The sequence below is a fragment of the Pezoporus flaviventris genome, unplaced genomic scaffold, assembly GCF_033815535.1.
Source record: "Pezoporus flaviventris isolate CSIRO_AGI_PZ_B2104156 unplaced genomic scaffold, CSIRO_AGI_Pfla_v1 ptg000005l, whole genome shotgun sequence".
In the NCBI taxonomy this organism is placed as follows: Eukaryota; Metazoa; Chordata; class Aves; order Psittaciformes; family Psittacidae; genus Pezoporus; species Pezoporus flaviventris.
Genome location: NW_026892553.1, coordinates 3,013,316 through 3,034,782, shown reverse-complemented (window position 1 = coordinate 3,034,782; position 21,467 = coordinate 3,013,316). Strand labels below are relative to the sequence as shown.

The 21,467-nt window shown below is 44.6% G+C and overlaps 2 protein-coding genes across 2 annotated transcripts in view; one reads left to right on the top strand and one right to left on the bottom strand.

Moving 5' to 3' along the window:
- The window catches only part of HMGN5 (high mobility group nucleosome binding domain 5), a 234,151-nt gene that overhangs the window by 189,523 nt on the left and 23,161 nt on the right, over nucleotides 1–21,467 (top strand). The gene's annotated exons all lie outside the window — the stretch shown is intronic.
- SH3BGRL (SH3 domain binding glutamate rich protein like) overlaps nucleotides 1–21,467 on the bottom strand; it is a 32,968-nt gene that overhangs the window by 9,394 nt on the left and 2,107 nt on the right. The window contains exon 2 of the mRNA XM_061445680.1: nucleotides 392–577. Coding sequence (XP_061301664.1) covers nucleotides 392–577 — 186 coding nt within the window. The remainder of the gene's footprint in view (nucleotides 1–391; nucleotides 578–21,467) is intronic.

Sequence of the window (21,467 nt, the reverse complement as noted above, 5' to 3'; positions counted from 1 at the left end):
CATTTTCAGGGCCACAAGAGGAGAGAAAAAAAACAGAAGGGGGGGGGGGGGGGGGAGGCATATATTTCAGAGCCACAAGAGGAGAGAAAAAAAAACAGAAGGGGGGGGAGGCATATATATATACACTGCAAGGTGGTGGTAGGCTCTTTCCAGTAAGTAGCATAAATAACCTAAGAATCAGGAGGTCCAAGCTTTAATCTCTCCTCTATGGTGGACCTGGAATCAGTTACGATTACAAGCCCAAGAGGAGGGATGAATGTCTAACACCTTCCATGCCCCTCGCACTGTGCACGCCTGAACACAGGGCTGGTCAAGTCCTTCCCTGCTGGTGACAACAGCGAGCAAGAGGACTGGGAGGGAGCAGATGCTGGGACCTGGAGCCATTCCTTACCCCGAGGTACCGGCTGTCATTGAAGAGCCGGGGGGGCAGCGGGTTCCCACTTGCTGGCCGGCTGTCTTCAGGGACGTTCTCACGCATCCATTTCCGATTCTCCTCATTGGCAGCAATATCCTTTTCCTCAAACTCAATTTTGTTAGCTTCCAAGAAACCTAACACATCTTGTTGCTGCTTTTTAATCTGTCACAAAAGAGAAGAGGGGAGAGAAAGCAAACAAAATCAGTCAAACCATTTTTGCTGCTAATTATGCAGTTCCAGGGTTCAATGCAGAAACAAGGGGGTGCAAAACAGGCTGAAAATGGAAATTACAAGAAAACTCTTAGAATAAAAGTTTTCTAAACAGTTATATCTGAGCCTTGACTTGGGCTCCCGTATAACTGAACACGCTGAGGTCTAAAGTCTCTAATGCACAGCAAAGGTGGGAGCAGTCCCCTCGCAGAGGCTGTGTTGGCCATGCTTTACAATTAAGTCAATACAATTAAGAATGTTGCTTTTTCAGGTGCAGTGAAGTGTGCTGGAGGGCCATCTGAGGTACAACCTGCTTCCTTCGTGCCCTGGAAGCACACGCTGAACCCACCCTCAGAGAAACCAGAGTCCCACCTTGCTGCAAGGACTCCGTGTTAGAGATCTCATCAAGTTCTCACTAGCAGTAAGATCCCAAAGTAATTTTGGCTTATGTTTCTTTGCACAAAAAGAAAATCAAACAACCCTCTCCTGCTGTGTTCTGGGTTTCAGTGGTGGCAGGTATGCTCTCTGGAGAGCTGCGACCCCACAAGCCCTGTCCTTGCTCATCTGAAGGAGAAGCCTGGGGGTGTTGACTGCACAGGCTGGACAAGATCCCACACCTGATGTAGCCAATCCTCTGCATACTCACACAGCACCCATGTGAAAAGCAGTATCCGTGTGGCAAAGACTGTGCTGGCTTTTTACAGGACAGTGGTTTTTATTTACTGCCATATATGAATTACTGACTTCCTGATGCAGAGAGGGTCTGCTTATGCTCTATTCTTCTTTTGCATGACTGTACCACCATAAAGGAAATTATAACCATGCGCATCCTGGCAAGCAATAAAGAAATGGGATCTAATGGGAAATTTGGTCTCCTCAAATTATTCCTTTTGCTGCAAACCCAGCCCAAGGCCCTGCTTTAACCCAACCAGCTCAGGGCAGCAGCAGCAGAGCTTTGTACAGATGTTGTACTGCTGCTAATTCAGGTCTGCAGCAGCGTTCCCGAGCAGCCTCTCCATATACGGCAAAGGGAAACCTCCCTGAGCAGTGCCAGGGTCAGGGCGCAGCAGCTGAGAGCCAAATACGGAGCCAGAGCTGGAGCCGCAGCTCACATGGCCGCAGAGCTGGACCAGGAGCCGTGGGGAGGCTCTGCAGGGTGCTGGTGCAGGACAAGTGCAGCCCTGGAAGGATGAAGTTTGGGAGAGCACAGCCCACCGATGCCTTGGCTGTCTTTAAGCATCCATTTAGTCCATTGCTGCTGCTCTCTCCTCACAACTGCCACTCACCCTTCATGGCCACCCCTCCTCTCCCAGCACGGCTGCATCAGACCTGGTAATAAATGGATTTTTTCCCCCTGAACTAGTGACATTTTCATTAACCATTTCTAAATTACAGATCCAGTGAGTTTTCATCAGCCTCAGGTACGTGTCCCAAATCTGCTGCTTAGCAAGAACATACTTTGAGCTGTCCCACATTTCTAATAAAAAAAAGAAAACCAAGTTTTTACCCGATCTACTATTAAACTGTACATTCTGCCATGTCAAACACGAGCTGTTTGACAGTTATTACTCTTTTCATCTCCTGAGAAGTTTCTTCATTCTTGAAATCATTTTTACTATTCAATTGCCTCCAAGCCATACACACATCCTCACATTCCTTACAGCATCTCAGCTCAGCCTCTCGGTTCAACCCCTTCAAAGGCAGACTGCATATCCAGTCCTTCCTTGCAGCCCCAAATCTGACCAGGCTGGACTATCTCAGCCATTAAGATCAAGTTTCTTCAGCATGAAGAAAATACCTCTGGCTACCCTACTTGCCATTATTTCATACAATGAACTTAAATAGAGTTTTCCTCTGAGACACATGTATGCCAAACACCTCTCTATACACCACCACATTGCCCATTTTGCTTTATTCTCACTCATTCTCCCAGTTTCACAGAGCAAGGACAGTCTCTGGGTTGTATTTTAAGTTACAGGTATCACAACCATGAACACTCTCTGCTTGTTTATGAAGAACTAGCAAAGCTGGAAATGTGTTTCTTTTCTGCTGGAAACGGCACCATATGAAAGGCAAGCAAGGGCGTTTGGTTTCTGTGCAGCTCAGTCTGTCTGTGGTCAAAGGAGGTGATTCTCTAAAAGCACTGCGAAGAAAAGTGAGGAGCTGGTGTTGATGCATGAGTAGTACCAGTTTGAAACCCTAGTTTTCTGGCCTAAGAAAACCCTCCTAGGTTGGAAGATTAAGAGGTGATGTCTTTTCCCAGCTCCTCAGACAAGTCTTCCAACCACAGTGACAAGCACTTATGCAAGAGCATTAAATGTTCCAGAGAAACATGGCACCAACCACCAGACAAAACAGACTCCAAGCTGCCAGATCGCATTATTTTATGGGATCTTGTTTAGATAACTTCTATTAATCTCAGGAAGGGGAATACCACAGGGAGGGAAGTGCCTAAAATAAAGCAAAAGACGCCTGCTGCTGCTTCAGGGTACTTTGTCTCACTCAAAAGGGCATATGCTCTCCTCAGGACAAGAGCCTGGGAGATGGTTCCTGCTGCCCATGTTTGGGAAGGAGTGAGGAGCCAATTCTTCAGGATGAGCCTGTCAACACGCAGCACTCGCTTCCTAAAAAAACCTCTCCCAGTTGCCTAACCAGGCATGGACACCAGCCAGTGCCTTTCCAGATACCGCACCTCGTCCTGTGCAAACAACTGTCATGTCTAAAGCTATTTTGGTTGATAGGCTTCAGCTAACTGCAGTTTGCAAACACAAAAAGCTTTGTTTATACCAAGGGCTCCTGACACATTCTGCAGGGCAGAGAGTGCCAGTGGAAAGCCAGGAATGTGCATACAGCCAGTGTGTGAGCTGGAGAGCAGAGAGCAACGTTGCTGAGGCAGGGTACTGCAGTGTGAGCCCTCGTGGATAGGAACAACAGAGGACACAAGGGCAGGGATGGGTAGACAACCACAAGGAAGGAAGTGGCTGCATGCAGGAGTGGATGGAAATAAGCAGAATGGATGGATGGAGATGGAGGGGAAGATCCTGCAGTGGAGGCAGGATGGAGACAAAGGGACAAAAGGAGAGGGGCTGGGGTGCGGAGCAGCAGACACCAGTACTGCTGAAAGAAAGGGCTGCATGTGCTGGAGCTCACAGCTGCACTGCTTGGGGAAACACAAATGCCCTCAAGTTTTGTTCCCAGATGGCTTCACCTCCAGCCCCAGGAACACACACCGGGTTTCTCAGCCTGAACACACCAACTCACGCTTCTCAGGCCATTCCTGGGGGAAAACCATCTAAAATTACTCAAGCGAGTGGAAATATTAGACTTTTTGCTGACGTGCCTAAGATAATGTTGAAAGGAAACATTAAACCAAACAAATCTATTTTCACTTCAGTTTGGCCTTTAAAGTCTGTTCCAGGCAGAAATAGCTTCATAGCAAGTTAGCAATGGGTACGTGAAGTCTCACCACCAAGCTGTAATCTTCTGCATACAAAATCCGCATAAGTAGCATCAGAAGCTGACGATTCCAGCAGACTTTCTGATTTTTAAGGTATCTTTGTGTAAAAAGATTCTCTTTCTTTCCAGTTACAAGCCAGTTATGAAACACTAAGCTCTCAAGAGAGCATGTGCACAGAGTAACAGGATGAAAATGAGTAGTTTAGGATTATGAACAAGTATTGTCCCTCACTTGAACACACACCAGAAGTTAAATTTACTGTTCCAAGATGTGACTCGCATCAGCACACGTCAGTAACACAAGCGAAACCGCATCAGGGCCACAAGGAGTAGAGACAGGTGACATTTTCCAACAAATTGTTCTCTGTCAGAAATGGAGCTGCAAGGCAAAAGTGGGCAGAAGACTTTCCAGAAAACGCTGCAACATTTTAGAATCTGTGGGTTTTTTTCTCCTCCAAATCCTCGCTCAATGGTATAAAAAAAAAAAAAACCCTAAACAAAGCCCACCAACTAAAAGATAACAAGCAGAAAGGAGGCAGGGGTGATGCTGCAGGACCCTGGTCCAGTGAGTGGCAATACTCCATCCCCAGCTCTGGCCAGGGCTGGAAACTGGCTGCTCAACAGGCAGCCCACCAGCACTACCCTGCTGCAAGGAAACAGTTGTGTTAAACATTTTATTGCAATGAAGTTCAAAGAAGTTTCTACCCTTTTTGTACACAGGCATGTACATACAAAAGAACAATTTAGTTTACACTGGCCAAGAGGGGTTTGGGTTGTTTTAAGTCTTGTTATTTTTTTCAGTTTATAAATAAATTCCTTTTTGGACAATAGACATGTTTTGGAAAGCTATTTATGGACCACTGGAACCCAAACCAAGTTTATAGTCCGACTGCTGCTGTTTCGATCACACAAGAAACTTCCCCATGCCAATAATGCAGCTGCAGCTCTGCTGTTCCAGCACTGGCATGGGGTTTTCTCTACCATTTTTGTGCATCCTGTGACCTCCATGCAGGGAAAAAAACCCCAGAGTTTCGTTTTTATCCCTCAAAAGATGTGATTAAATGGCTCATACATCATTGTAAGGATTTTCAAGAACTTTAAAGACATTTCCTTAAAGTTGCAGCCATGGTTGTATCATTGCTTACAGCACCCAGCTCCTGCTGAACACATGGCGTGAGCTGCAGCTCCCAACCTCACAGCCAGGAGCAAGAATTAAGGACAAGAGAGAAGCAATCCCTCATCTAGACCTTCTCGGTTTAAGGACAAAACCGGCTTTAAAGGTTTTTACCTTTTCCAATTCCAGCCTTCTGGCTCCTAGATAAGGAAAAAAAACAACTACATCTTTAAAGTGGTTGTGTTTTAAGCCACTGATGATATTAGACAAGCTGCTTCATCTGAGGGAGGAAACTCTAAAACCACAGGGGCTATCTGTGCAGAAAGGTGAAGAAGTTCAAATCCCCAGACGATGCTACCATTTGTAGCCAGAACCGTCAGTTCTTCAAACGGTTCAGTACCTTTTGAAAGGCAGATCGGCTCAAATTTAAACAGAGAAAGGGAAAAGCACAGCGGGAGAAAACTGCAGCAAACTCCCCGCTGCAGCCGACGGAAAATACCCAGAAAGTGGTTTTCTTTGGAGGGAGCGGGGCAGCACAAGGAATGCTGTGCTGCTGCCAAGCCAAATTAACTTGCTGCAGGGCGTCCCGCAAGCTGAGCTGCGCGCTGTGACTTCAGGACTTGACCACCTCTGCTGCTGTGGCTGGCAAACAAGACAGCAATTCACAGCCACTTCGGGGAATCAATAAAAAGATGGGTTTTTTTAATTGTTTTTACATTTTTCATCTTATTTCTGAAATTATGCTGCCTTTCCCCTGCGCCTTGCTAATTCAGAAGCTAATACTTCCAAATTTGCTGCAAAACGCTGCAATTTTGCCTCCCAGTGCAGTATAATATGTAGGAGTTACACAGTGTAGCAGCTCAGCTACGCAGCGAAATGTCACGGATTCCTGAAGGCCCCCCCAGGCTTATTATCCACCCTCAAGACACTACAACAGGCTCCCTTCAGAGACAAAACGCCTCCCAAGCAGGCTTGGTCCTAGTCTCCATCAGCTTCCTCTGATTTTTTTCCAATACTGGGTTATTCATATGTACAAGCCAGATTCCACACACACACACTAGTATAAAATTCAGAGGTCTCAGTTCTGGTGGTCACCATCTTCTATAAATGATGGTCAAAAAGTGGGAAACTCGTCGGCACCTACAACAATGACCTGCTTGGTCAGAGCTTTGCAGGCCACCTCTCAGGTTTCTCCCAGCAATTCATGTCTCACTCTTACTTCTCCCTGTATCTTACATATCTATGTATTTTTAGATCTGGGCAATTATCATTAGAGAACCACTTCTTTGTTCTGCCAAGCATTACATGTAGTTATATCATCATTCTGTCACTCACTGCTTGGTTTCTGGTCTGTAAGGAATGAAACTGAGGACAAGCACAGTAAAACCACCATGAACTTATGTGACCTAAATCAAACACAGGAGGCTGGAATAGCTCAGGCTGTACTTATACTGCCTGCTTTTTGTTTTGCAGAAATCAGGCAGCATCCAGATGGGCTCCATATGTACTTACTCTCTCCCTCCAGGGCCCTTTGGGAGAGCCCATGGCATATCACCATGTATCCTGCATAGCTGCTACAGCAGCCCTGTCTTCATGTGGTTTGCCCCCAACAGCTGAAAAGCTGTTTATTTGGCCATGGTTCTCATCATCATTGACCCTGGTTGCATGAGTGTCCCGCACAGCCTGAGAGCCAGGGCAGGAGGCACCGGGCTCCAGCTCGCAGTGAAAGCAGTGGCCAAATTCCTGTTGCTCACATGTGGCTCTGGAAGACACTTTTTAAAAGCAGGAAAAAGTCCTGGGGTGAAAGAAAGCACCGCTCCAGAGCAAGGCTGAGGGGAAAAAACAGCCTTCTGAAAGGCTTTTACAACCTAACCTTGTGGTTGCATCAAGCCTGGAATCATGTGGTCTGTCTGCAGTAGGGCATTATCCAGGCGTAAGGTACCACATCACAGATCAGGTTTTGCAACACCAGCCAAGAATACAGCTAGAACAAAGGACAAAGTCTCTACTTTCCAAAACAAGACCACAACTTTCTCCAGAAAATATAGAAAGTTACATAAATGGAAAAGCTGATTCATGAGAACAAAAAGAAAAGCTTCTCTCATGGATTAGAATGCCTTTGTAAGTGCACTCATTCAATAACCCAAGGCTTAAAACTTTGTTAAGTCCCACACCAGCAAATCCGAACTCTAAAGATCCCAGTGCATTCAGTAAGTTATTTCCTGCCAAAAGAACCAAACACAAAAATTAATACCCCCTTCCTTGTACTAAAGTCTAGGGATCAGGATTCCCAGCAGAGCCAATGACCCCTCGGACCCAGCTCCCACTCACTTTCCATTTACTCTTTGATACAGACTGAGAAGAGAATTAAATCCCCAGTGGGAGTTTGGCTTTTAGTCCCCTCAGCTGGCTTTGGGAAGTTTGACCAGTGTCACACGCCTGGCTCCTCCATTTGGTACAGCCCAGTAAAGCAGCCTGCAGAGCAGGTTCCCAATTGCTGTGTCTTGCTACAGAACTTCAAGGAATTGGTTAAGCAAAAATAAGAAACCTTTTCTCTACGGCTCCAAAGGAAAGAATAAAGTAATACCATCATCAATTGGAAGATACTCATTTAGAAAACAAACTTCAGCCTAATTCTGCTGAGAAGCACAGGAAAATACTAAATATAGGCTCTCACACATTCACTTAGGCTGTGAAACAGCACTGAAAGTTGAAGTAACCCACGCAGGCTCACCATCTCTGAAAGGCAGTCGAGCTGCCCACTCCTTCCTCCTCTTCCAGCACTCAGCACCCAGCTGGATGCTGCCTTCACACTATGTACGTGCACTGTACACGTATGTATACGAATGGTGGGACAGCACCGCTGCATATGCTCAAGACAAGGACTTCTGCACCTTGTGAAATGATACACACTTAGGAAAAGTAATGGTGTAAACGCCACTAGTGCTTGGTTTCCACCACGCCGGATGCACATGGGATTACCCCCACCCAGGGGAGATCCAGGCAAGTACTTCAGCTGGAGGTGTAAGTACAGCACTGAGAACAGCATGTGTCAGGAATCAATGGTCATGGAAAGCAACTGCTCAGAAACAGGATTCCAAAAACTCTTTACAGTTACCCTACATGGTGATTTGGGGTGTTTGTCACTTCGTATCTGCAAAATTAGACATCTGTTAGCAAAATTCAAGGCTGGAGTATGTTATGCAACCCCTTAATCATGTTGCGGGCATAACCAGACAAGCAGCTGAAAGAAGCAATCCCTAAGGAGTCCACCATCGTTAGTGTTACATGGTATGAACCAGTTAAAAAAATTCAGACTCAAACGTTATTGGTTCTTTCATTTAAATGTACACAGGACTCAAGTTTAATGTTGCAGCAAGATTTCTGAATGTCACTAGTTCTGTGTCAGACAAGCAGCACAGCCAATTCTACCAAAGCTCTATTACAGTCAAATTCTAATGAGAAAGATACTAAAAGGCCATAAATAGGTCAGAAGTGACTTGCTGCACTGCATCCAATCTCTGTTTAGCTACTTTCCTCCAGCAGTGGCCAAAAGCAGACTCCTTTACCCATTAGTCAAGTATGAGGACAAGTAACATTTCCTTATTTATATCTTCCCAGCTTCTGGCAAACAGCAGTAGCAGCACTGCCTAATGAAGCCTTGATTGTTTTGTAATGTGTTTTAAGTTTACCTTCTGTGAAGGCACCTTAAACATCAGCATATTATCACAGCTTAAGTCAAATTCTGCCCTAAACAAATATCCAAGCACTGGGGTCATGTGGAGTGAATCCATTCACCCTTTTACACCTGCTTGTCAAGGACTATTGTGGTGTTAACCAGGTTTCTAACACAGAACATCTTATCATTGGCAACACCTGAAGACAATGTATAAAAGTACCATTTAATAAACTTCAGATTTAGTTCCAGTACATGAAAATTCAGTTAAAATCCAAGAAGTTGCAAGAATGGGCTCACAGCACCAGAACTGTTACTAGAAGAGGCACCAAACCTCTCTACGTGCCTGTTTTCTGTAGACAACCTAACAGCATGAACAGAGAGAAACAGTGAATGCAAACAAAGCTTCCAACTGCTGAACACTGGGCAAAGTGTTTCAGATCTGGAGAGGTGTCAGACTTACATCTGTCTTCTCTCAAAAGGAAGAATCTGTGCTTGATTTAAAGCAAGGTGGGTGAGTGACTGCTGCTGAACTCCCTGCTCACACTGGGCTCCAGGCCCCTGCGGCCCCAGGAGGAGTGACTGCAGCACAATTCTCCCCTCCCTTCACGTGGTTTCTGCAAACAGCCCCACCAGGGCTGTTTGATCAAGGATGAACCTTGCACTGGAAGTAGCCTGGTGTCTCTGAGACCGGGCTGGCAGCAGCTTGAGCCCAGGCCTCTCCAGCATCCAGAGGCTCTTGCACAGAGGCTCACTCTGTCCAGGCTGCTCCCCTCCATGGCTGGGTCCAGGGATGGTTATCCAGGAATGACCCTCTGGGAAGCACAGCCATCACTGGGACCACATACATTCAACCTGTCTAAACCAGGGTTATGGAGAGAAACCTTTGCCTTGAATTCCAAATGCCTGTCTCTGAGCACGTCTTGCCTTGGCACTGTTGCGTGGAGGTCAGAGCTGGACCAACTCTTCCAGTTGCACAGCAGTAATTGTTTTGGGGATCCTCAACACAGCTCACTGTCCCAACATGTGGATACTTGTGGCATCACAAGGAAAAGCACAGGTGCAGGACACCTCTCCCAGCAGCCAGTATTCCAACTGACAGCACGTATTAAACTATGGCTTCTGGCCGCTCCTGTCTTGGGTGTTTATTTCATTCAGCAACAGGAAGGACTTGCAAGTGCAAATATTCACATTATCAAGGGTTTTTTGTAGTTCCTAGACTACTGAAGTTAGCCAAAATAAAGGTATCTTGCAAAATCAAGCTTCCAGACCTAAGCCTCCCATTACCTTGCTTTAGAAAAGAATGTAAAGAAATGTTGACGTAACGCAAAGCAATAGCTTTACGTGCACCAAAACCATTCACAAACCCTGGCAGCACCCGGAACTGTCATAATCAAAAGGAAAACACCACCATTACAACACAAAATAAATTGACCCGTGGCGATTTTCTAAGTCAGTTTTGTGGCATTTGACTTTCATAAGCCTGAAAACCGCCTGTCTGGTCCAAAAGCAACAGAGAGGCAGCTTCCTACTGCAGGAATACAGGCTCCATTATCTTGGTTATCTGTTAACAAAGCATAAGCAGCAGCAGAATATGAACTCTTCATTTATTACGCACAGTTGTTTCCTGCAGCAGACTTGGAGCTTGGCAGGCTCTCTTTCCCTAGACGTCTAACATGCACTCAGTCACTGTATCCAAACTCTACGCAGGGTTAATTAAAAACAAAAGGGTTTGCACCAGTGTAAACCAGTATAAAACGAATGTAACTCCTGAACATCACAAACGTGAGAGCGGCAGCAAAAGCAGACAAAGGAACCGAACACACACTGCATTATCCTGCAGCAATCACCAGGCTTCCAAGATCAGCTGGAAAGAAGAAGTGCAAAACACAGTGCCAGCTTAACAAAAACTGCCCCGGGGACTGAAACGAATGGTGTATCGGGCAGAGCATCTCCAGAAACTCCACTAATCTGAGCAAGCCTTATAGTTAGCAGGAAAACAGAAATCTAACAACAAACCTGTTGTCATAGCTTCTGAACTTTCCCTCATTAACCACTACTGATGTTCAGAGTTAGCTGTCTGGCACAACTAGAACAGAGCAGCAGAGAACTGCAAGCTTTAAGAGACCCTGTGTAACGTTTCTGCTTCAACATCAATGAAGCCATTTGGGTTAGTGCCAGTACTGAGTGCTTGGACCAGTCCATCCCCACCATGGCTGGACCTGGGAGCAACCCGCAGCCAACCTCTCCCCACGCACTAGCCAGCACACGGGGTCTTTGTCACCACTTCAAGTCCCCTCTTCCAGGCAGTGCCAGCTGGGTTGGCCACGACAGAAGGTAAAGTTGTTTGTGCTCACCCCCTCCTTCAGACCTGGGATGCTCAATGGGCAACTCAGAGAGGACCTGAACAGAGAGTGGCCTCCAGCAACAGCCTCTTCTCCTGGCATGACTGGTCAGTGAATTGCCTGTGTCTCTACAGCCTCAGCTGCACTCTCTTATCTCAGGCACAAAAAATAGTTCTGGGAAACAAAAGATTTTGCTATGTGGAAGAACAAAAAAAGTTCTTAAGTCTAAGCTACCTCTGTCACAGACTCCTTGAACAATTCTGAATGCACCCTTCGCCTCTCAGAACCTCCTCTCCTAAGCTGTTACCCAGCAGGAATAATTTTTTTTTTCAAATCACTGCTTATTTACTCTGTTATTTGTGCTAAGGATCACTTCTGGGTGTTTCTACAAACAGTATCAAATACACCACAGCCCAGCCTCACATACAGGCTTTACACACTGACTAGAATGCAATTTAACACACAGAAGACTAGTCTCTAACAAGACAATTAGGCTCAGCATCACATGAGTTGCAGAAAAATCTCTGAACATGAAGACATTTTCCTAGATATTCAAAAGTTCTCAATGTGGCTGAGAAAAATGGGGGGAAAGGCACTGAGGGTGCCTCTGGAAACCTGACTACTTGCTCCAGAAGCTTTAAAAAGGGCTTGATTCCTGAAAGCCTGGACCTCACCACCATCGTCAGGTTCTGAGTATGTTTTTTTTCTGCCAGTTTTTTTCAGTCTCTCTCTGAAAGCCAACAGAATTATTCCTCTTTCATCTTCATTTTTACAGAGGGCTCCTGGACAGGTTGTACTAGCCCATCCGTGCAATGCTAGCAGCAGCTACCCCCTGTGAGAACTGCTGGCTGTCACGTTACACCAATTAGAACAGCACAGTTCCTACCTTGTTCCACCCTGAAACTTCATCCTCCACATGCAGCACAGCGCTTGGCTGGTATTTACTGAGGGAGCACTACAGAATTCAGGGGTCTACATTTGGGGTGTTTATTGAAACAGCTACTAATGAAATTCTTTGTCAGAATCTGTGGATGAAGAGCCCTGCATGGCAGAGAGAGTGGAAAGGAAAAACATGTTTTGTTTTGTTCTTCTAATGAGAGAAGAACGCTGACTAAGAAAGGAGTTAAAAGACAAGTGTTGCACAAGGCTCCTGTGGTCTGCAATAAAGGGTTTGTTTCCTCTTATGGTTTAGCAGACAGAGAGACTAAATTAACTGACAAGACTAAAAGTTTACAGCATTAATAGCTGTTTCACTGCCTTTATATTGCCAGGCATTTATTGTCTTTAAATAAAGAACTACTTTAAGAAGAAATATGGTATGACTTCAGGGATCTTGTGCTACATACAGGTGATTCTGATCTGTATTACTTTCTTTGAAGAATAATGTCGTACACCACAGACATTATTTAGCTACAGTCTTTTTGATGACCGCTATCCTAAAACTAAACCAAATAAATTGTTCGAGAGAAGAAAAGCTTTTATTTCCTGAAGTAAAATAACTAAATATCATAATGCAAAGGAAGAGGGGATTAAGAGAAAAGCTATGGATTAAATACAAGTTTTCCTCCTCTTTCCAAAAGGTCAGGCTGAACTGAGATACAATAGCAGGTCAGTACAGCCACACCAAAGCATTCCAGAGATGAAAGATTTAGCAGACAATACATAATAGACCAAGCTTTCTGACTGGATAATTTTCTTGGGTATCATTTCAAGTGCATATCATCCTGGGAACCCCAGGTCCCTTCTTTATTTTAGTGCAGACCTGGACAAAACACTGTAACTCCAGAAACTGTGTCTTCAAAGAGGGGAGAGAAAAAGGAAGATAAACAGGAAGCCCACAAGAATCAGCCACACTGAAGTTTCTAACACTTTCAGCAGCTGAAGCAGTACAGGAGTTGTTCAACTGCTGCTTGCAGCAGCCAGGAAGGCCAGTGCCTGGGGGTTTATCTCAAAGAGGATTCCTCAGGACACATCCTGGAGTCACACTTTACAGGAATTTAAAACGAGTATTTTCCAACATGGTAAGGTCCTTCCTATCGCCAAGGGAACATCACTGCACTCAAAGGGAAGTGTCACCTTCCACCCCAGACCAGGAGCACTAATGCAGATGCTGCCCATGCCTTGGTGGCAGGCATGGCCGCTGACAGAGCCTGACCTAGAGGCCACTTTGCAAACCCCCACTGGCTTCTCAAGGTTTTTATATCACTCTTGTCACCATCTGCTTTTTGTCTTTCTTTTTTAAACCACAAGCTTCCTTCTGCCTCCCTTCCTTCTTGGTAAGCTAGCATCTGCTTACCACAACCAGGGACTAAGACAAATACACACTGCATTTTAGTTTTAAAAATATTAAGTCCCCCAGCTGTTTATTTGCTGTAGGATGGAGTTCTGCAGGCCTGGGCAAGCAGCCAAAATAGCTTCATTCCCCTGATGTTTTTCAGTCTCAGCCTAATACTTGAAGGCTGGCAGTGTGAGGTGATAGCTATCCTAACACCGTCCAAGCTGCTAATTTTGGTCCCAAATCATTATATAGAAGACACAGCGTCTGTCCAGCTGCTCCTCAGTTTATACAGGTGTGAATTCCTGGAAGGAGCATTTTCTGGCATGGCTTTTTTTAAGCTGATCTTTCCACAGCATGCACAACTCAAACTTCAGTTCACTGTGGATGAAACGGAGCCTCTCACGGCCATCTCCTGGTACATTTTCATGAGAGATGAAAGGAAACAGAAATTTAGAGAAAGACTGCTCAAGCACAAAGGTTTCATGGACTTAGCCACCAGAACCATGAGACATGCTTATCTGCATTACAGGGTGGAAAGGAATTTCCAGTTCTTAATCAGGATTATCAGGTCACTACCAAGTAAGTTTGCAGACCTGCCCCTTTTTTTATCTTTATTTCTACTCATGTATATTGTATTTCCTGCCTATATCTATTATCCATAAAGCAACTTCACTTGAACTTCATTTCTTTCCATGTCCAGTGAGGATGTTTTGAGATATGTTTTCAATTCATTCACAGGGTTATCCTGCTCTTCTCCAGTTCTGCCAGCTGCTCTGCAGCTGCTGCTCTGGCTGAGTACATTTGCAGCATGTGCACAGGAATGGTCTTGGAGAAGCAGCATTAAGTATTTCCTAAGGAGTAAAATCTTGTCTTGCTGTAGTCCATGGCAAAACTCCCAGTGATACTAGTACAGCCAAAGGCTGATCCCACGAGGTGAATACAGATGTGCTGTTTAAACCTGCTATCCTCATAAAAATGTGAAAAGTACTATTATTTTCCCCAAAGGCTGCTTACGTGGGGCTTTGCCAGTTTATTTTGACCTATCCCAAAGGCAGGAGAGGTTTCTGATACACCCACCTTATTAGGTAGGTCTAAACACGATGCATGTCAGCATCTGTAGTTCACGCTACAAAACCATGTTGGTTTTGGAATCATGTGCTATCCACATCACCCAATGCTTATGTTTCGCATGTAAGAGATGCTCAGATCGTGACCGGCAATGAGGCACGTGAAGAACAGCGATGTTCATTCCTTCAAGCTCTCATTCACGTCTCCCTGTCCAGCCAAGAGCCCAGGAAAAGAGTCACACTGCATCCTTGGTTAATGGAAACCCTTCCCAGTCACACCCAAGCACAGCATTCAACTCAAACCTCAGAGGGAGAGGCTGCATGTCACCTGGTAGAGCTTGCTTCATGCTGACTGCCCCAGATCCAAACATCCCAATCACCACCTCCATCCCACAGCATGTTTCATTATATGTAAACCAGGAGATCTAATGGCACATCATCCCTATGCAAAGTCTTACTCAATGTCCAAACCTTGATATTTCAGCGTTTATCTCTCAGCAGGAAGTTTTGAGACTACAAGCATAACAAAGAGCTTCATACAAACATCTCTTACAGCCTTGTCCTTGGCTCTTGAACTGAACTGCAGTTGTTCAGAAGGAAACCAAGAGGAAAATTATTATTGTAACTTCTGCTCCTCCCACCCCCGTTTCTAAGATACAGGGGACAAATACAATTAAAAGTTCCTCTCATATCTTCAGTCTCTCCCAGCATCACAGAGTTTGCAGCGAGAGGTAAGATTTCAGTCACATTGGTATGTCTGAATATAACCTAGCTACAAAATCTTTGCACTTCAGAGGAAAATCCTAGTTTCATCTAAAGTCCAGAGCCTTCTTACAACTGCAGGAGTCTGCAATAACCACACATTAAAAACAAACCAGCACATGCCAAACACACAGACACATTCTCCATCGAACATTATTGCTGCACAACACATTCTGAAATTTTTAAATGAAAACTCTTAAGATCATTTTGGGAGCAGAGCCAGTTTCACCCAAGAACAGAAGCACAGCTTTACTGGGTCTGATCCAACACTTGCCTAACCCAGTATCTGTCTCCACCGGCCACAGATCCCAGGGAAGAGCACATCAACAGACTGAGCGTGCAGGGCCACACCACATTATACATTCCCAGACTCCAGTAATCTGCAGCTCTGAGTCAGAGGTGTAATTATGTTTAATAGCCCTTAATAGACTTTCCCCCTTAATTTGTCTCACTACTTCCTAAACCATGCAATTTTTGGCATACATTATGTTCTCTGGTAGTGAGTTTCCCCATTAAACTACAGGTTGTCAAAGAAATACTTCATTTATTCTGAACCTGCCACCTGCTAGCCTCACTTGCTCCCCCCCCATCACTGCATTAGGAAAAGCGATGAATAATCACTTCCTATCTGTTTTCCCTTATGCCTGACAGGATTTCACCACTTCTCATACCTTTTAGCTCTTTCTTTCTTAGTTGCAAAGTTCTACCTCGTTTGGTTTTTCCTCCTACAGCAATCGCCTCACCCTATTTAATATGCCTTCATCATTTAAACTCAGCAATCCCAGCCTATTAAGATATAGATGCACCACAGATTTATACAGCAGTAGGGTTTTTTCTTTCCCCTTGCCCTCTCCCATCCTAAAAGATTCCTGACATTTTGTTTGTCTTCTATGGCTACCAATAAGATATTTCTGTGGAATTACCTAGTATGGCTCCAAGACCTCTCTGCTTAACAGTATCAGCTCACTCCTGCACAGGAGGATGATTGTTTCTTCCTAGCTTCCCACCTGGGACAGCTAGAGCTGCTCTCACACTGTGCAACTTCACCAACAGCCTTGTCACAGTACAGATCTCTGTAGGATGTCCTTGTAACTTCTGCATATTGCAAAAGCTGCCTATATATTCCAAAGTCTCGATTCGTGTCTGGTTTTACAACTGATGTGTAATCAATTGTATAGGCCAAAAAGAAAGAAAAAAATCCCCTCATCTTATCCACAGTAGCTTAGTTTCTTTATAAATAAATAGATGTTTAACTTGGCCAAAGCTTATCCAGAACTTTCTAGGAGTCCAGGGTTTCAGTATTAACGGATCACCTTTGTTCCTGTGCACTGTGGCTGCCCCAGGTAAATCAGCTGTGAGGCACAGCTTTTTTTTCACAGTGTACTGATTCTTCCTTTGCTCTGTATCTGTCCACAAATCCACTACGAAGAAGTCTAACAAAAAATAACATCAATTTGCACAGCACAGGAAGAAAATTCATAGTTTCCAGATTTCCCCAAGATCCCTTTTTAAACCACTGCTGCCCTTGGCTCCTTTCTTCACTACAATACCACAGCAATTGAAACACTAGGTCTCCCAATAGGTAACAGTGCACGCATGGAAAGAGAGCCCCAATAAAACTAAACTTTTGGTAGCTAATTAAAGAAATCGAACCACCACATCCACTTCTCACAGGGGAAATCAAGTCCAACAGGAAGGAGCTGTAAGTCAAGGTGCAAAGACTACTTCAGCTGTACCCAGACAGCATTCACTCAGTCTACAGCCTGATGTTAACCCTCTGGATTTTCTTGTGTCTCACTTTACTGTCTTCCAAATTTCAGAGAAAGGGCCTTAATAGTCAGTTGGAGATGCTGTCCTTCAAAGGACATGCTCCTGGATGGACACTTTGTTCTGGGACAAATAGTAGTAGAAAAGCTAATGCTTAATTTTAATTTTAATCAATTAAAACTCTTCCAGGCTTGATCAAATACCTGACCAACAAAAGTACTTTATATTGAACTCCTCTGAATATGGCTGGGATTAAACAAATGCTGTTAACACTGTATTTTCATGTTTGAATAGCATAATAGTGATACAAGTTGTGGATTTGGTTCAGGTTTCCAGATCACTAGTTAGTCCCAGGGAATAAGATCAGTGTTTCCAGAGCAACAATTCAGGGCTGGGGAGCATGAAAGCAGAGCTCATCTATCTCCAGCTGCGACAATGACACCTCCTTAGCTCGTCTTTTTATCATACAGGAGAATATTCTAGTTCTGTTTCAAGCCTGAACTGCTGAAATTTATCAATGTGTCCGTTTTTCTCTTTTCTCTCCAGTTCCTCAAATGAGAATAACCTTGCAGTGACTCTTGGGGTTTGCATCCTTTGCTTGTTACACACATACCAATTCACTGACTTCCACAGGAATTTTTCCAAGGTAACTTTAATGCCTCAGGACAAGAAAAGTTCCCTGCTCAACTTCACAAATATTTATTAAGAAACCACAAGTGCTCTGACATAACACTGGATGGATCGTATCTCAGGAAGTGCTGCAGTTCAGGGTTCAAGCAAAGCCAGTGCAAGCTGACAGCTTCTTCTCCATGTCAGCCTTTTCTCCTCAAGCAGAGCAAGAGAAAGACATAATCCTGATGGACCATCTCAAAGTAAACACTGTCATACCGGCATATACAATCTACAGAAATTCTCAGCAAAAAACTTTTCCTAGTCTTAACTGTGGAGTATAATTTCTCATGCTGTCAGAAAACTTTTTATTTAAGCACAGCAGAATGCTTTCTATTTTTATATATTAAAACTATTTCAACAACTGTGGTCAATTTCATCTTTGGCTCTACCAAAAATTTAAATGCAACATTTTAAGAAAAATATTTAACTTACCTAGAGCTTGGAATAATGACTTAAAGGAAAAACCCCAACCCACAAGGCGGATGGAACGTATCCTAGCTAACTGCCTCTCTAGGTTCGTTATGTATTTTGTCTCCAACCACAAGAGCTCTAATTCAGAACAATTCATACCACTTCATGGAGGGACATTAAGTTTCCTTAACTGGGTAGCCAAAAAAGTACTTGATGCATATTATGTTTACACAAGAGATGGATTTAAAAATCAATACCGAGCCTTGAAAACAAGGCAGGTTTCACCCACAGTATATAAACTGCAAGAGCTAAGTATCACAAAAATATATAAACAATTGTGAGATTGCTTTTAAAACTACATATGCAACTTATTTTCCTCAAAATACCTGGTTTTACCTAAACTTGCATCATATGACAATGCTATCTATAAAAGATCTGCGTCAGTGTTTTCTTCTCCTATGAACTGCACCGATACTCATCGCCATTTGGACCAGAGGAAGCTCTTTAGCAGCTCCACTGCTCGAGGCTTCCGGGATGACAAATGCGACCACACGCATCCGGGCTTTGACAACACATGTGCAGCCTTGGACACGACTGCAGCACAAGACACACTCATTAAACACACCCATAAGCCACCAGATGCAAAGGACCACCCAGCCTGTGCCCTCAGCAAGGCTCAGCACAGAGCCCCCATCACCGGGGGGGGGGGGGGGGGGGGGGTCACACAGTAAAACTCCAAAAAACTCGAAAACCAACAAAACAGACAGCAGGCTGTTATATAAAAATATAACTTATTTTTATTTGTACGAGATCCGCCTTTCCATGTCCAATCATCACTGTGATTGCTTTGGAAGGATGAAGTGGCTTCACAAGCCCTCCCAAAGCCCTGAGCTGCTGAACAAAGACAAGAGCTGGTGTTTATGCACAAGTCTCCTTGTTTCCAGCTGCTCTTCCCCAAAACTGTTCTCCCTCAGGTGCAACCTGTAAAGTTCTAGAAAGCATTTGCCACTGGCTATATATCCCCAGCAGCACCAGAACGCGCTCCTGTGCCTCACAGGTTTATGTGGGGGAAAAGAAATGAGTAATTATGAGCAAATGTTCATTCTCCAGACCACAGGCTACTTTCCTCTTTATTTCCTGGTGGGTGGGGAGGAGAAGACCCAGATCCTTTCTCAAGCAAAGAAACAATACAAGAAAAACATGAAACACTTCACAACCCCAACTCCGAATGAGAAAATAAACTAAAATTTCCTTTCCTCTCTAACACCACCCCTAAACAGCAGTGAGCCTGATGTGTAACATGGGGACTCTGACACTGATTCTGGAACTCATCTCTTATTTTTCCCATGTCTGCGGTTGCTGTAGGAGGTGAGGAAGGAAAACCACCCACGGGGCCTTCCAAACAAGTGAGGAGGAGAGACGGAAGCACGGGCTGTAGGCCACAGAGGTGAAGTGCCTGGCTCCGAGGATCATCTGGACACCAGGGTTGGATGCAGGAGTTTCCACAGCCCACAGCACTGGTGGGGGCACAGAGGAGAGCTTGGCCCACCATCTCTGGTGCTGGCACTTCACTTCCATAGCCATAGCATCCAGGTTTCATCCTTACTCCCAGAGCTTGCAAAGGGACGCTGGACGAACTAACATAATTCACTCCAAGTCCACAGTCGAGACCAGTGCAGTTGCTGGCAACAAATGCACACTCGTAAAAGCGAGAAGAATTTTAACAGCTGGCTTCTTTCCACAGGAGATCAATAAAACTGGGAACCCAGATGCCTTCAGGAAGACACAAACAAGAGCTTCTGATGCTGCAGGGAAGCTGGAGCAACCTCTTACCCAAAGAGCAACAAATACCTAAACGCTAATGGAGAAAATCACAGACTGGACTTGTGCAACTCAGCTTATTCCTTCCTTGTACCCTTTTTCTTCCAGGAGCGAGAGTCTAATTACTATTTGGCCTCTCCTCCTTTCGTCTCTTGAAGGATTTGCGTAGAAGCCTACAGCCAAATCACTCGCACAGCCTGTGGAGTCCCTGCTCCAGTCAATGCTTGGGTGCTTCTGAATGCGACATTTGGTCTGCCATTTCACGTTCCTAGCCTCCAACACTGTCGCATACTAACACTGTTCACTACAACTGTACATCATGCAGAGACTCTTCTGGACAGAAGCTACAAATGCATATTTTCAGGTTTGGTGTCTACAGCTCATGTTCATAATTACAATGCACCCCATGAATCCCTGCCTCGGCCCATGACTTGCCAGTACAACATTCACGCTGAAAAAGATTAAAGAGGGCAACTTTCCATACAAGACTTCCAAATACAGCACGAAACTGGTGCTGTAACTATCACATGATGATTTCTGGGGTGAAATTCAAACAGGAGGCCACACCAAGGCTGCAATATAATTCCTTAATTATAAACTTCCAGGATATTCAGCTATCTCTGCTTCTAGACCTGTGGGAATGAACCACCCAAACACGAAGTCACCTTTACCTCTACCATACAGAGCATAAAGCAAACTGCATGACCAAGTACAAACACAGGACTTTGCCGTCAGTGAAACACACCAAAGATAACACTGAGCCCGTCAAGAGGCAGCTCAGCAGTCACACTTGTCACTGTAAAAGCCATGCCCAGGCTCTGAATGATGCATTTACATGGGAATTAAGTGAACTTCACCAGAAATCCCTTTAAATACACTTGCAAGATGCCTCTGCTTAGATATGAGCTTGTTAAGATACTTTTTCCTCCCAGATACACACCACTGAATATAAACTTTATGGAGAACAGTGCCTTGGGGAAACATTTTATACACTATGATGTGGCAAATTACACTACATAATAAAGTATGACTTGGCCAATAAAAGACCACAAAATTTGGGCACCCTCCAAGACTTACAGCCCCTGGCTGTGAGGTGTGAAGCAATCTTAACCCGTTTTCCCTTCAGTAGGAGGCAATGTTTCTGGCGTCTCACAAAAGCTTCACCAACTTACAGAAATGGGGCAGTTGTGTTACCTTACACTTCTCTCTGATTTGTTTCTACTCAAGCAAATTAATCTTTTAAAAACCAAAATAACACAGTGCCAAGTGTCACTGGCGGTATAAAGGCAACTTAGCAGGAGTGAGGGCCCTTACAGAGCTGACGTTAGCCAGTTCAGTTACTTCGCTGGGAACAGCTTTGACTCTGTTCCATCTCTCTGTAGCAACCTCCTCTGATGTGGATTTTCCATTCCTGGAGTGGGTTATTTCAAATTGAGCATCCAGAAAGGCTCCTCTAGTCCTCCAAGCAAAGCC